Source organism: Aythya fuligula, chromosome 7 (genome assembly GCF_009819795.1).
Source record: "Aythya fuligula isolate bAytFul2 chromosome 7, bAytFul2.pri, whole genome shotgun sequence".
In the NCBI taxonomy this organism is placed as follows: Eukaryota; Metazoa; Chordata; class Aves; order Anseriformes; family Anatidae; genus Aythya; species Aythya fuligula.
In genome coordinates, this window is record NC_045565.1 from 19,104,066 (window position 1) to 19,119,308 (window position 15,243).

The 15,243-nt window shown below is 39.0% G+C and overlaps 1 protein-coding gene across 1 annotated transcript in view; it reads left to right on the top strand.

The window, feature by feature from the left end:
* Positions 1-15,243, top strand: part of WDFY4 (WDFY family member 4) — a 129,541-nt gene that overhangs the window by 18,569 nt on the left and 95,729 nt on the right. The window contains exons 12-18 of the mRNA XM_032191041.1: positions 2,336-2,946; positions 5,951-6,044; positions 11,774-11,988; positions 12,860-12,972; positions 13,706-13,913; positions 14,181-14,257; positions 14,978-15,196. Of these exons, the coding sequence (XP_032046932.1) occupies positions 2,336-2,946; positions 5,951-6,044; positions 11,774-11,988; positions 12,860-12,972; positions 13,706-13,913; positions 14,181-14,257; positions 14,978-15,196 (1,537 nt within the window). The remainder of the gene's footprint in view (positions 1-2,335; positions 2,947-5,950; positions 6,045-11,773; positions 11,989-12,859; positions 12,973-13,705; positions 13,914-14,180; positions 14,258-14,977; positions 15,197-15,243) is intronic.

A 15,243-nucleotide genomic window follows, 5' to 3' on the forward strand; every position in this document is an offset into this window, starting at 1 on the left:
CCAAGTTGGTTGTTGTTTTCTTGGAAACTGTTTGGCTTGTGGCAAATTGCTCTAGATCTTTTCCCAGCACTGTGTTTTTCCAGGAAGGTAAGTACTGAAGAGGAAGGAGCTACGGACCAGTTTTTGATTCTGGTAGATCAAGTGCTTTGACTTTTAGTGGGGGCCATCTGTGTGGTCAGCACCTTCCTTCAGTATCAGACTGAAATACCATGAACTTAAGTAGTAACACATGACAGAGAAATGGAGGTGGCAAATATTAGGGCACGGTTGTATGTGTAGTTATATGTAATGTGACAGAGAAAGGGCAAACAAATGTGAATAAAAATGGAGATGTGGAGGGAGGATGTGGGAAGAGGTAAAAGAGTAAGATTTGAGGGGGGGCAGGGTAGGCATGAGATGGAATAGCTTGATTCTGATATGTTCCCGAGGTTGTAGCTTTGCTGTCCTTAATTTGGTAATCTCTTACATACACCAGTGTTAGGGGAAAAACAGAGGTGAGTTCATGGTAAGGGGGATTCTTATGGATGTTTATGGAGAGTCTGATCCATAGGCAACTGAAGCAGGGGAAAGAATCAGTGTGCTTTATTCTGGTTTAGGTCATAAGCATCAAACTGAAAAGCAGCAGTGTTGTAAGAATTAATTTAAAGTTTCATTCTGCCTTCTCTACCAGGTGTGAACAGAATTCATCTTTTAGCACAATATAGCAGCTCTTTTTGTGATAAAATAACCATGTTACTTTAAATTTTGTCACTTTTCATAGCTTTGATTTGAAACAGTAAAGTTTAACAATGTTTGTAGAGAAGTTGAGTGCAGTGTCCAAACTAATATGAAAATAAATGCAGCTTTGGTGTCTAATTCTGACAAATGATAACTGTATTAAAACATAATGTAAGCAAATGAATTTATTATCTGCATCCATTGGGACTGTGATTGTGTTATACACAAATTCAGATTGATTTGCTAATATATATTTAGCTGTTAAAGCCTGAGCCCAAATGTAATTAGCACTGCCGTATTCCAGGGTGGCACGTGGACAATTATGAGGAATAACAAATAATGGAATGTGAAATAAATTCTGTTAACGTTAACTGAGTTAGGGGGTTTCCAGCAGACATCAGTTTTATAGATTCAAGACAGAGGAATACTAACTCATAGGCGATTAAATTCTAACTGAGTTAGCGCTGGAGGAAATGTGGTTACTGTTGACCTTCCCTGAAATGTGTTAAAGCCATCCTGATAACTTCAACTCTTGAGTTATTAAATTTACTCCCTGTTCAGAAGTCTCTGCCTGGTTTGATGCATTATCATACAAAATTGAATGGCAGTAAAGGCGTTTCTCTTCCCCCTCTAGTTCTGGCAACCTTTTCTCACGGTCCTAGATCCTGTTACCGGGAGATTCACTTGTTAGAACTGTTCCTCTTCAGCAGTGTGGAAAGATACAGATTCAAATTTGGAAGGCCACCAGTGCCTGAAAGAGCATCATCTTTACAAAACAGATTGTTGATCATCCCCTAAACCTGGGATGGATTGCATTCAAATACACTAGACTGCTTCCTTGCTTCCTCACAACCTTTTTTTTTTTTTTTTTTCCCAACTGACTTTACTTCCACTGCTATAATTCTTAACATCTTTGCTAGATTTGTTTTGCAATGGCAAGCCCGTACTATTTCAAATTTACAAGTGGAATAGGTTAGGTTTTATACCCGTGTAATATTATCAAGTGGCATTCACTTACAGCCTGCTTTAAGCCCACGTAAGTCAGAGAAACCTAAGAACATTGTTGTCTTTGGATTTGACTCTTCATGGTTGTTTTTATTCTAAAGTGTTGTGCAAACTATAAAAATAACCCTACTGAGAATGGGAATTGTTGCTTTTCTTAAAGAGGAGAGCCTACTACTTGCTGTATTCTTTGGGCTATACTTGGTCACTTTTTTTTTTTTTTTTCATCTTAAGCTTTCTTGAAAGTGTCTGAGAAGAGATTAGCCAAAGGTCTGAAACAGTATCTCTGACCAAACTAGCTAAGCTATGTAATGCAGGATTTTTTTCTTTACTTTATTCCTGTTAACACCATTTCTCACCTGTCAGACTGACTGTGGGTTTTCTCCTGAGGGTGTGTATGAATCTAGGATGTTTGACTCTGTGGGTACATGGGAGAAGGAGGGTGGAGAAAAGATGTGCTGTGGTGACCTTACCTTTGACCAACTTTTTTTTTTTCTATTCTGAGTGAAATTTCAGTGAAAGAATTTTGCAAAACATTTGCAATTTTAAAATATTCTTATTTTTTGCCCTTTCTTTTAAGTGTTTCTTTTGTTTCCTTTCTTCACAATGTTTATAGTCACTCCTGAGAATATTGGAGAGTCCCAAAAGTCATTCAGCTTTCAGAACTTGCAGCGGATTCAATGGACTCCTGTCTCTTCTCTCAGACATGGAAGGTGCCTTGCAGGACACTCCATCTGGGCTATGGGCAGCAGTTGGACAGAATCGCATAATGGAGCTTGTTTTCTACACACTTCAGGGGATAACAGCAGCCCTGCATCTGGACCCTGTTAACAGTGACTTCTTTCAGAGGAACAGCCTCTTTGAAAAGATGGCAGAGGATCTTGGGTCACTTGGTTGTTTCTGGACGCAAAGAGAATGGCAAATCCCTCTGAGCCTTGAGAAGAAAAGGACGTTTGCAGAATTCTTGGATGCAGCTTTCTGCTCCTCAGAACCTTTCCCAGCATGGCTGAAGAACTGCATATGGATTTTGAATTTTCTTGATCATATGGTTAAAGGAACTCTCCATCTGGAGAGCTACTTTAAGGAGATAAAGCCAGAGATGGGTGAGCCATCGAGAGATGATCAGGAGGGATCTGAAGCTCAAGAAGAACATCCTGTTACTTTCAAAAGATTAGTCAACAAATTACCTGCCTCAGCATACAGGTTATGGGAAAATCCTGAGGAGAAGTAAGTCCTGATTTTACTACAGGAAATATAGTAGTAAGACTGGTATCTGCATTTTATATGGTAGTAAACTGAGGCAGGGTGTGGCAAAATTTCCCTAGACCAAACAAATCAGTCATACAGTCCCAAATGCCAGGCCTTCAGATAGCAGAAGTCATGTCATTTTGAAAGGTAAATGGTGGTAAACATTAGGGCATGTATATTTAGTGGAGCAGTGGGACACAGAAGCCTGAGAGTTGCACAGTTAGAGCTGAAGGTTCTGGCATGTGCAATGTGTGAGCAGCATTGGGTTCTAAGGAGGGTTGCTGGGGCTTGCAACTAATAATTAGTGTCTACTTGAACATTCTCCAATCAATTTTGACTTTTTTTAAACAGTGTGGGAAGCTTTTTCCAGTCACCTGATACATGAAAAATAAAAGCTTTTAAATTATTTTAGATGCTCCTGGATGTGTGTGCGCCCACACGTGCACTCGCTGGCTCATCTAGTTGTACAGCTTAAATAGAGAAAGCTGGGAAAGGAACAGTCATGCTGCATGCCAGATATAGTGGAGTATGGCAGGAAGAAAAGACTACACCAGAGATCAATGTAGCTGTCATCTGTGAATCAGTGCTAAGTTATTTACATTTCATAATTTGTGAGATCTGCCCCTTCCTGTGTCTGCAGCTTTATCTTGGATCTCGCAGTCTTTTTCTCAAAAATGTTTCTCGTTGAAGTTACAGCTAAAAACGTTGAGTGCAGTGCTTACGACTGGGAGATTTCTTCAGCCCTTGCTTTAGACTATTCCTCAGTCATCAGTGTATGCAAACAGCAGAATATATTCTAGCAAGCTGTCAATTTTCATGACATACAATCTGTATCCTTTTCCAGTAGTAAATTTTCTGAAAATAAAACTAAGAAATCAAGTTCCCAGCATTCCTTCAAGCCTGTGGTTCCCCTTATGCAGCTTCCTCCTAGCTCTACTCCACACTCTCACTTCCTCCTGAAAAAGGCTTCAGCATGGAGCTACGCATTTTGAAAGGAGGAACTTGAGTGCAGCCAGTGTAGGTGGCCTGTGATTCTTTGTCCTGTGACATGGATTTAACATCCCCTGAAGAGGGAGAAAGGAGGTGATCTGGTAGTTCTAGGAGCCTGTGACTCAGACACGGAAATATCAACATTTTAACTGAGTAATATTCTAGCCTCTTACACTGTCCTGTGGTGAATGATGCTGAAAGCTGCTGGGTAACAGGGGAATTTACCCTTTAATTCCTGTCTGAAAAATGGCCTTCTGTGTTCCTGCTCTTGTGTTACTGTTTGAACCACCTCCTGTTCTTCCTTTTGCTGCTGGGGATTTGAGATGGCTTGCTGCAAGCTGTGTTAGTGAGGGTGCTCTCTCTTTGGGAGGAAAGCCCCTCTTTGTGCCCACCCCAGCAGAATGGCTGCTGCAGCTGCCATTGCACAGATTATGCTAATAGATCTTCAGGTTCTTTGTGGCATCTCATTTTGTCCCCATGCCCTCTTTCTTGTCTTGCTGTTAAGTAACAGTCAGTGCAGAGTGCATTTGGGATCCACACAGTGATAGTGATGGGGTAAGGGGAGTGGTATCACGGGGCTGACTGGATAGCCCTGAAGCTGGGATATTTGCAAGGGTGAGGAGGTGGTGTATGGAGGCAACTTTTCTGCGAAGACAAGCCAGAAAACGAAGGCCTCTTGAAAAAACAGAGAGAGGGATAGAGATAAGACTGATAGGATATATTTATCTGGTATTCTTGAAGGCAGTGAGAGTCTGGTGCTGACAGGGGAGCAGTGTGATGCTGGTCAGGGACACTGGAGTCACTATTTTCTTAGGTATTTATACCAGATCTGATTTCGATCGATTACACAGAAAATGCAGCAAATGAGCAACTGCTTTGAAAGTGTTGTTTAGCATATTCCTTGAGGGTGCAGTAAGAATTATTTGTCACTGTGTGGCAGTGTGCTACACATTACTTGCTGCTCTGGTGTGTTAGATAAGCCTTTTTTGGTCATGGCTAACAAGTGTTAATTACAGCATTTTATCCTTCTTCAAGTCCCTTGTACATTTTTTTTTTTATGCTCCCTCTTTTACTTACACCCTTCGATTTATATAGATTGTGAAGCATATTTTGCTTTATTTATTTTTTTTTTCTGTCTAACTATGGATGTTAGATGTTGCTTGGGCTTTCTTCATGAAGTATTTTTGGGATAGATGTGCACTGTCAGAAACATCACAGCTCCGGTTCAGAGGTGCACCCAGAAATGCTGATGATTCTGTGAACATGCTGATGAACATGCAGTGCCTGGAGTAGAGTTACTGCTATGAAGTGCCTTTGTCTTAGAGGTACATCTGACCTCTAGCCTGCATCATGGCATAAGCAACTTTTCTCTGTGGTAAATTTGATGCCCCAGTTCTTTCCTGTGCCTGAGTGTGCAAAGATGATGCATGGTGAAAATGAAAACTGGTTGGGAAGCACAGATACATAACTTTCTTTTACTTGTTTAAGTAGATTCTGTTGTTAGAAGGAAAGGGTGGCATGCTGATTGCATCAAGGCTGTCTCATCTTCTCATCTTGCTGTTTTGGTTTGAAAGCCCTGAAGTTACTGTCTGACCAAAGTTACAAACTGCTTGGAAATAAAAAATACATGGTACCTTTGGGCTGATGCCTCAGGGAGACCTCTGGTTGTCTGTTCTCTGTACTTCAGGTACCTTCAAAGGTAAAGTTTATTTAAAGAGGCTGCTGCACATCTTTCAACCTGCAGGTTCCTTTCAACCTGCAGGATGAGATCATGATCAGGTTATATCCCATTGTTGTTACTCCCAGGAGGCTCCCATCTGCTCCAGGTCATCTGTATTTTTTGCGGAGACATTTTCCAGTTTTCTCCATTTTCAAATGCCAAGCCTGGTTACAGCTAGGCAGGTTTAATACTGTACTCTGCTGGAACATTAGTTATAACCTCCTTGCTGCTATCAACAATAATTATAAGCCTTATACATCTTTTTTCCTGCAGGTGGGAAATGAGAGACACTGTTATTGTACATCCAGGTGCTGTCTGTGTTATGGTGAGGCTGCTGCCAAAGCTGTACAAAGAGGGACACTCTCAGGTGAGTCTGAGAGGGGGTCCTTGTGAATTTGTTTCAAAACAATCAGTGTTTCCTACCTGTGTCTTGTGTGTGTGGCTTTTGTTTGCAAACTTGGATGAGTTGGGCTTTGATTTCTGTTATAAATTCAGATAAATAATGACAAAGAATGAACAGAACTAGTTTTGAAAATTGTTAAAATATTGCTAATTGATCTAGCAACCAGAACAATCTGGCTCTTTAGGTCTAGCAGTCCATAAGCTTACAATTAATTTAGACTCTGTTTTGCTTTGTCTGGCCTCCAGTACGCACACCCCCTCTGAACAAGTAAACTGCCTACATTGCATCTGCTATCTTGTCTTAAATACTCAAATATGGTTAAAGTACATACAGAGGGATTGAAATAAAACCAGATTGTTCATCCAGAGCTATGGAAGATGGGAATGCAACTGCCAGTATATCCCAACTCAAGGCAGCAATTATTGAAATTTTGATAATTACAGTAATTAATTCCTGATAAACAAGTAGAATAGTTAATTGGATGAGAGAGAGTGCCCTCAAGAATGTGAATCTGAGTTGGCTCATGGCTGAGCTGGCTGAGAGTCTGTCAGATCCTCAGTAGATGGCAGTGTTCTTAAAAATTTGAAGGACTGGAGCACAAATTTTAGACACTTTAGTCGTGCATTTAATTGCATTCATCTTTTTCCTTCATTTCTTACTTATTTTTTCTTAGCCAACAAGAAATTATTGTTGATATTGTGTGTTTAGTATTGATGTTCTGAATAGGATTGCATTGGGTACGTTGGGACTACTGTTACTTTGGGTCCTTAGACTTGGAGTAGGAATTAACACGTCCTGAAGATTTTTTTCACCAAATAAGCCACAAAAAGGATGGAGGAAATGAGATTTTCATGGTAATCCTGTTTAAAGGCAGGTGAGAGAATGATTGGAACTTTGTGTCTCATAGTTTGGGCAGCTCATTCATGCTACCAGGTAGTGACACAAAAGGCTGGACTGACTTACTACCTTTCCTTGTAATGTGTGCCACTGCACAAACCCTTGTGAAACAAATTCCTTGACAAATTCCTTGGAAAATGCAAGTCAGGCAAGAACTGATGCAACAGGTGGAACTAAGTGACTTAGTAAAAGAAGGAAATACCCTTTGAATTTCCCTCTATACCAAACAGTGCTATTTTTTATTTTAGTGCTGCAATGTGACAGTTAAGAGAGATGAAGTAATTTCTTTCTGGATAGAGCTTTCTTGCTGAAGATTTTAATTCAATTTTAAATTAAAAATCCAAAGGAGTTTCTTGCTCTGAGGTTAGGACTGAGTCAAATAGCATATTTCTTTCTTAGGAGCAATGGTGATGAACAGTTAGTAGCTCATCTCTTTCAACTTGTTTTAGAGCTATAATTGATCTTTAGGCTCGTATATTTGGAATTCATCTGGAAAAAAATCCTCAGAATGTGCAAATCACGTGCAAATCTTTTGCTTTCACAGAAATGGCAATGAGAAAGCACAGCCTTTAGAGAAACGTTAATGGAACTCAATAAAATTAATGTACTTTTACTCTGACCCTCAGAAATAATATCCATTTCCTGCCAAAGTTGCTGCTGCTTGGTGACCTTTGTCAGACCTAAACAGTAATGGGCTGAAGCAACGCTGAGCATGTAGGTATAGAAAAAACAGTAGTAGACAGCAAAACAGATGGTCTTGTAGTTCAACCATTTTTTCTGACTGTCCAGAGTGACAAGTATGAGTTGAGAACAGATTTGTGGTTGCATATTGCTGACTTTCCTAGATATGTTCAAAAATGATTTGAATGTCATATAGGTATGAACACTTGCTTAAAAGCCTTAAAACCCCCAAGAGACAGTCTTTGAGTCAGTAGTCAGTGTTTAGAGGTTATTGCTCATGTTCATGGATAGGGTGAGTACATCTAAGGCAGTTCCCATCTAACTACGTACAGTTTAACAATATATACAAGGCAGATTTTCCTTTTTATGTTTCCTGTTCACTGGTCAATGATAGCATTATCACAGGTTTTGAAAACTAAGTACAAGCCAGTCAGGTTAACATCTACTTTAACTCTGTGGCTCAGGACACTCATAGTTTATTCTACCTTAAAAGTTCCCCTTGGACTCATTGTCCAGCATTTTGGAAACATGACTTTAAGATTTCCAAGTGCTATGCCAGATATTTTCTGTTTCTAGTGTCAGATAAGGAGAGCTCCTAGATCTCACAAGGCTGGGAGGAGAAAGGCAAGAACTTTGTACAAGAGAATCAAAGCATGATTCAGTTCTGCATCATCTTTCTGGCTTGTTTCTTGGGTATTCTTGTGAATGCAGACCAAAAAAAAAAAAAAAACAAAAAAAAAAAATAAAACTATCACATCATTCACTATGCAAATTATTTATACACTACATACACTCTTCCTAAATAATATTCTTTCTGCCACAGCTGGATTTGTCCTCTATTTATCCACGTCTCTTCTATGATGAACTGTTGTCATATTCACTGTTGTAAATCTGAAACATTTCAATAAGGACTTAGCAACTTTATTAGAAAGAAGTCTTTTATCCCTTTCTCCATGTCTTAAAGTTAACCAAAGCAAGTTGTTTTTATTGCAGATGTTAAGAACATCTTAACACTTTCCAAATATTTACGCTTCCTAAAAATGTAATTCATTCTAACCCTAACAGGTCTCTGACACTGTTAGATATGGCCTGTAGAAGCCTGTGTGACACTTGAGATTTGTCAACCTTTAGACACCTATTAATGGTACTACTGCTAATGTTAATACCATTAACATACCAGTGTGGTTAATACCACACTGAACTACTGCAGTGAGTTAGCTGCACAGGGAAGTTGCTCAAGTTTTTGGCTAGAACTTCATTCCCTTTTGGGTTTCATTGCCAAGGATTTGAGAGAAAGGGAGAACTGACCAGAACCCTGGTAGGAGGAGGGGAACACAAACACCCTGGCAGCAGGTTCTCTAGCCAGGGTTGGCAGCTGAAGGTCAGCTCTTTCCCCTGAGCACTTTTCCACAAGCATTGCTTCGGTCTTGTCCCCTTGAGGATTCTTTTCTTTTATTAGCCTATTCTGATTACAGCACAGCTTTCTTTTTTATTATTATTATTTTTTAAATGTATAGCCTGTCTACATGTTCTTTTTCAAGGTTATTTTTGGTCTTTCAGTAAGAAGTTTGCTTGTTCCTTGACAGAACAGCTTCTGAAGCTTGGTAACTGAGCAATTTTCCTACTGTGCTTCCAGTCCTACAGCCTGCCATTTTATTTGTACCATTTCTCTTGCTATGCACTTTCTCCTTAAAAAGCAGTCAGTGTCTCTGAAGTTATCCTAAAATCTTGGTATCATACCTTTGATTGAAGACATACAAACTCAACCCAGATTCCTGACTTACTGTACTGAAGATCATTTTAACTATGGTGAATTTTGGAATGATTTATTTTTGATAACATTTTAAAGGGAAAAACACACAACTGATTTTTGGAAGTAGACCCAATCTCTTTATTGCCAATGGGTTTTAAACTCATGGGTGTCTACCTTTTAATTTTAAAAGCATAATTTGAAGCCCTGAGACACTTTGAACTTCTTGAAAAATCTACTTTTGATGCCTAGTAAAATTAGAACTGTATTGTTAGAACTTAATTCTAATTTTCTTTGAAAGGCTGATAGCTTTTCAAGTGAAAGGTGCTCCAAGGTTGAAAAGTCGTCTTTTTCCAATTGTGCACTCAATTATTGATGTATCATTCTTAATTCTAAGAAAATTGAAAATCCTTTTGAAGCTAACCCCCCCCCCCCCCCCCGCCCCACTGAAGGTTCAAAGTTCTTAGTCATCTTGCACACCACATGATCACTTTGAAGAGGAGTAACAATGAATTGAATTCAACTACCAAGTTTTCCAACTATGGGCTCTTAGGAGCAAGAATCTGGGAACTACTTAAGCAGACTAGGCAAATTGCTAGGTGACATTTTGCCCTTTAGACTCAAATCTGAGGCAGAGCTGTGAGCCTAACTGCATTCTGATTGCACCTTCAATATCCTGATTCACATGGTGCAAGTGGTATGTGTTAGGAAAATCAATCCATGCACCTAGAAATACATAGCCTGGTTTCCTGGCCACCATTAGTAGCTCCACTGATATCTCATTTTACTGGAACTAAGATCCATGAAAACAGCGCATTTTATTCAAAACAAGGCAATAGTGGTATTGACAAAGCTGCTAAGCTAATGAAAACAATCAATTTTTTTGTATGCCATTATGGTTTTATTGGATTTATTTTGGAGTAAACCAGTACTTTCACTTAATCAAGACTTGTACTATTCTTTTTTTTTTCTTTTTTATTTTCTCATGGCTTTATATATGCAGACACTTTCCTTCATCCAGTTAAAAATATTGTAAATAATAGTTTGAAGTTCCAAAAAGTTACTGAGCTTTGATACACAGTAGAAATAAGTTCCTCCCCTTAGAAGAAGAATGATGTTGGTTTAGTCTGGTGGAGGATATCTGCATGTAATTAGATGCACATTGAAACTTATGTCACTGGAAATGAACAGTCTGAGACAGGAGAAAAGACTATCTGAAGAACTCTCTCCTCAGGTATCAAAACCAGTAGTTGTGTTTACAAAACCAATACATCTTACACATGATGCGCTACTATCGTTGTCCAAGTGTTGCACTTGATGCTTTAGGTTGTTGAGCACTTTTTAAAAGAAATTCAAAGCTGAAAAGCTTTGAATTTGTCCTGTACTGGTTTTGAGCTCTCCAAAATTTTGGTCTACATGCAAAAGAGCTGAATTGCTCTTTACACTTAATAAACTAGCGTGTGCAGAATCCAGTGAAGTAGCTTCTCTTTTGTGTCATAAAATTGAATCCAAATGTCACAATCTGTGTCTGCCACCACCTGTTTTTCTTTAAAAATGTGTATAGATATTTCCTTGAAGAGCGTGAGAAAGCCAAAGAGCTCTTGAGGATGGGGAATAATGAAAAGATTTGTTTAAATAAGTTGCATAGTTACTTTTGAGAGCAACCTAGTCTTGTCTGCGGAGTAGGCTTTTTTCATAAGTGGAAACAAATTGTTCTAAAGATAGTGAGAATTCAGAAATTCTTAAAGGTTTCTTTAAAATCTTAAAAAAAAAAAAAAAAAAAAAAAAAACCAAACACACAAACAACAACAAAAAAAAAAATTAGAAATCTTAAAGATTTCTTTAAAAATTATTTAAGTTCATAAGACCATTAAGAAGCAATAGTGAAGTAAAACATCAATTCAGCAAAACATGTAGACAAAGTGTTTGTGTTTCAGGACTTTGCTACATGCTGTTTTGTTTAAACAACAGTGCTTTTACAACAGTGCAGAAGAGCAGAATATGTCAGCATGAGTCCCCATGTTAAATACATTCTGAGTAACTGTGTTGGTCTTGAAAATTATGCCTAACAACCTGCCCTTGGAGGTGTTTCCCTCTTTTGCATGACATCCCTCACTACCATAGTGGTGTTTCCAGAAAGCTCAGCTGTGGGTAGCTGAGCAGTTACTCACCTGTGGATATACCCAGACCATTCAGGTGCACAGTTTTATAGAACAGCCATACAGTTGCACTTGAGCCTTTTGCCTTAGAGGCATCTTTTTGGGCCAGATTTTTGTACCCAGAGACTCAGCGACTGCAAAAACAAATGCAATCACAATGTACAGTTTTAGTTCCAGGTCACTAACCTCAGTTCCTTGTCTTTCAGCTTTCTCAGGAAATCCAGTGTGCTGTGGCTGGTCATATCCAGTCCCTGGTGAAGTCAGAGAAGAGTCGCCAGGTGATGTGTGGTTCTGGCTTGCTGAGCACTATCATAGCTTCCTGTCAGGATGCCTTCCGCAATGAGAGCCATCCACTGCATCTGCCCCTCACGAGAGTTTTTGAGAAGCTTGCCTCACAATCTATTGAGCCAGATGTGTTAAGGTATCAGATTAGATTTAATGGAATGAATTTCTCTTAGTGGTGCAAATTTTTGTAAAGTCTGTGTTTAAATGGACACTTCATGTAGTGCCCTTATTCAGCAAGACTTTTAGTTTCAAGATTCATTTAGTATTTCTGATTTGTTAGTCACAGATTATATGTTTAAATAAATTACTGAAAATGGTATAAGTCTGTAGTCTCCTGAATCATCTCTGCAAGGGTTGTAAAACCATTTATGAATGGTAACTAAGTAACTGCAAAACACTAGGGTGATTCAGGATTATTCTCCCCTGGAGAAATATATATTCATATACCCATATATTCGTATGGAGAAACTGTTTCCTGAAGAGCTGAAGTTACTGTCTCTTAGCTCAGATCAATAATGACAGATACAGAAATAAAGTATGGTCTTGTTTCTACTTTGAAGATGTGCTTTCTCCTTTAATGCTCAGAGATGCTCGGCATGAAGTGTACCTAGTAAAGATAAAAGTGCAGATTAAGTTTGAATATGCAGTGGATTTATCTTAACAAAAAATGGAACAAATTCATTTTTTAAAGAATCCATAGGTTTTTTTTGTTTTGTTTTTTCCCCTGGAAGAATGGTAGTAATACAAAAGTATTGATGAAAAAATAAAACTTTTTTTTTTTTAAATTTTCTATAAGAAGCCTTGAAATGGGAAGGTATTAAAGCAAGATGTCTATTTGTGATGATGTAATGGAAAGCATTCATTCTGCTTTATTTCAGATGTCTATAAAATTTGGTTTCCAATAATAAAGTTCATCTTCCAGGGTCTGAATTGTATTTGCATGGTTGCTATGACTCCTTAGTATCTGTATTTATTATATTTTATTTTTTACTGCTTTGCTTTTCCAGGCAATTTCTTTGGTTGGGAGGGCCTTCATCAATACCTTCCAGGCCCAGCACAAACAGGACTGAAGTACTTCAACGTGAGGAGAGTAATTCATGTAAAGCAGCTTTGAATGAAGGTAAGCACTCAGTGAACAGCCTGTTACTGGTACTGTGGTCGGATTACAGATCTCTGTAATGGCAGGAAATTGCTGGTTGAAGCAAGTTGCTCCAAGCCAGTCATAGCTGGAAATAGTTAAAAATGTGAAAAAAAACAACTGCTTTTTGTAATCCATAGGATATCCTAGCATTCTGCTTGCTATAGGCCATTTTCCATCTCAGTCCATTCTCTGTTCTAACATATTTTGCAGGTGAAAGGCTACTGTAGTAGTATTTTGCACCTACAGCATTCTCATGCTTGGGACACCTGATACAGCATGGTGCAGATTTGGGCCTTGAATTATTTTCAGTCATTCTTCAGATCTCCTCCCGTGTGTTGGTAGTAGCCATTACTTTATTGCACTATGGAATAGTCTGTGTATGAGAAAAACAAAACCAGGGACTTAAGAACCTCTTTTACTAGAAGTGAAGTTTGGAGCTGCCTGAAGAGGTGTGGAGAGAAAATATGGCTCTCTCTTCTGTAAACTCTTCTTTCTTGCTAGCCTAACATTCTGAGATTCCTTCAGTGCAATACTTTTGTGTATTTCTGAGGATTTCTGCAGGTTACTGAGGGTGTATTAGTTGAAAAGCCAATGCCTCATGCAACACTAGATCTTAGCAGTGATGAATTGAATAAGGGTGAAGCCTGTGTTTTTTTTTTTTTTTAAAGTAGTGCAGACACTGATCTGTTTTTGCACTATGTTGATCTTGAAGGTTCAGAGGGTATCACAGTGGACAATAAAACTGCTCTTCAGACAGTTGTGCCTGTCAGTACCTCTCCTTGGCTGTCTAAGGGGTCTGCATTGGCACTCCAGACTGCAATGAGTCTCATCTCCATGACATCACCACGAAACTTCCAGCTCTGCAGCACTTCTTTGGCTCCATCGTTTGTGGAATTTGACATGTCCATGGAAGGATATGGGTACTACTACTATTGCTTTCTTCCTCAGTTGCTCTGCAGTCTTCTCAAGACCTTGTTCTGGACATAGCTCTCATCTTAGTCCTTCTTAGTGTCATATAGCTGCCTTCCTTGAAGTAATGTTGCCAGCTTCTCTGGCCTAGAGTCATTGCCTTATTGCTGATAGCAGAGACTCTTCCTTGCTACCTTGACTCTGCAGTATTAAGTCACTGGTGACATTCAGGGATGAATTTAAGTTTCTGATGAATGGGTACTTCCTTGCTTTTGTAGGTGTTTGTACATCCCTACTTTGGCCACTGTCATGGGCCCAGGAGCAGAGCAATCTATTTCAGGTGGAATTGGCATGGGTAAGAACTTTCTGACTAACATACAGCTTTCTGAATGTACTGTTTGTGTTTTTTTTTTTTTTTTTTTTTTTTTTTTTTCAGGCCAGTTAAAGGCATTTGTTTGTAAGAAATGACAGCAACTAAACTGTGTGTGCTTCAGTATGCTTCTGTCTGTGTCCCAGTCCAGCTCTCTGAGCTTTACAAATCATTTCACCAAAATGCAGCATCAGGTGCCATTTAATCATGTGATACATTAACATTAGCAACACAAAGCACTAAGAAAACAGTCTTAACAAGTAAGAACCACCAGATTTTAGGGTAGTCTCCCACGGAAGGAATAGAAACTGTGTCACTTAATGTTAAATGGGATTCTCCTATAGATGAAAATCCTCTATTTGGTGTACTGGAAAATGGTTGTTCATATTGTACCTCTTGCTTCCTGAATTTTGTGGATTCCATAAAACTTGTTTCAAGCTCACTGCTACCCAAGTGATGAGCTCTGTGAAACAGAGATCTAGCAATCATTTCTCACCAGTCAATTGCAGGTCACTTATGTGTGCACATGCAGTCTCTATAACATTGAAGATAAGCAGTAAAATCTAGAAAAACAATGAGAAATTAAACCTCAGATTCTAATGTTGGTTCTTACATGATTTGGGCTACAAATGAAGCAGCAAGCATTTTGTTAATATCTGCATAGAGAAACCACTTTGCTAATTGCCTTTTGTCTCCCGTCTACAGGCACTAGAATGTTCCCTCCCTCCAGTGGTCTGACTTTCTCCTGCTGGTTTCTGGTTAGCAAGTTTGGTGTAGTACACAACAGCCACCCAGTCCGTTTCCTCACTGTCGTAAGGCACATGGCAAGAACAGAGCAAGAATTTGTTTGTTTTTCAATAAGCTTCTCTCCTCAGGACCATTCCTTGGTCATTTCCACAGAGGAAGTGGAATTCCAGCCACTCGGTGAGGCTTTTCTCAATCAAGCTGCAGTTTTGTGTCCTGTGATTATC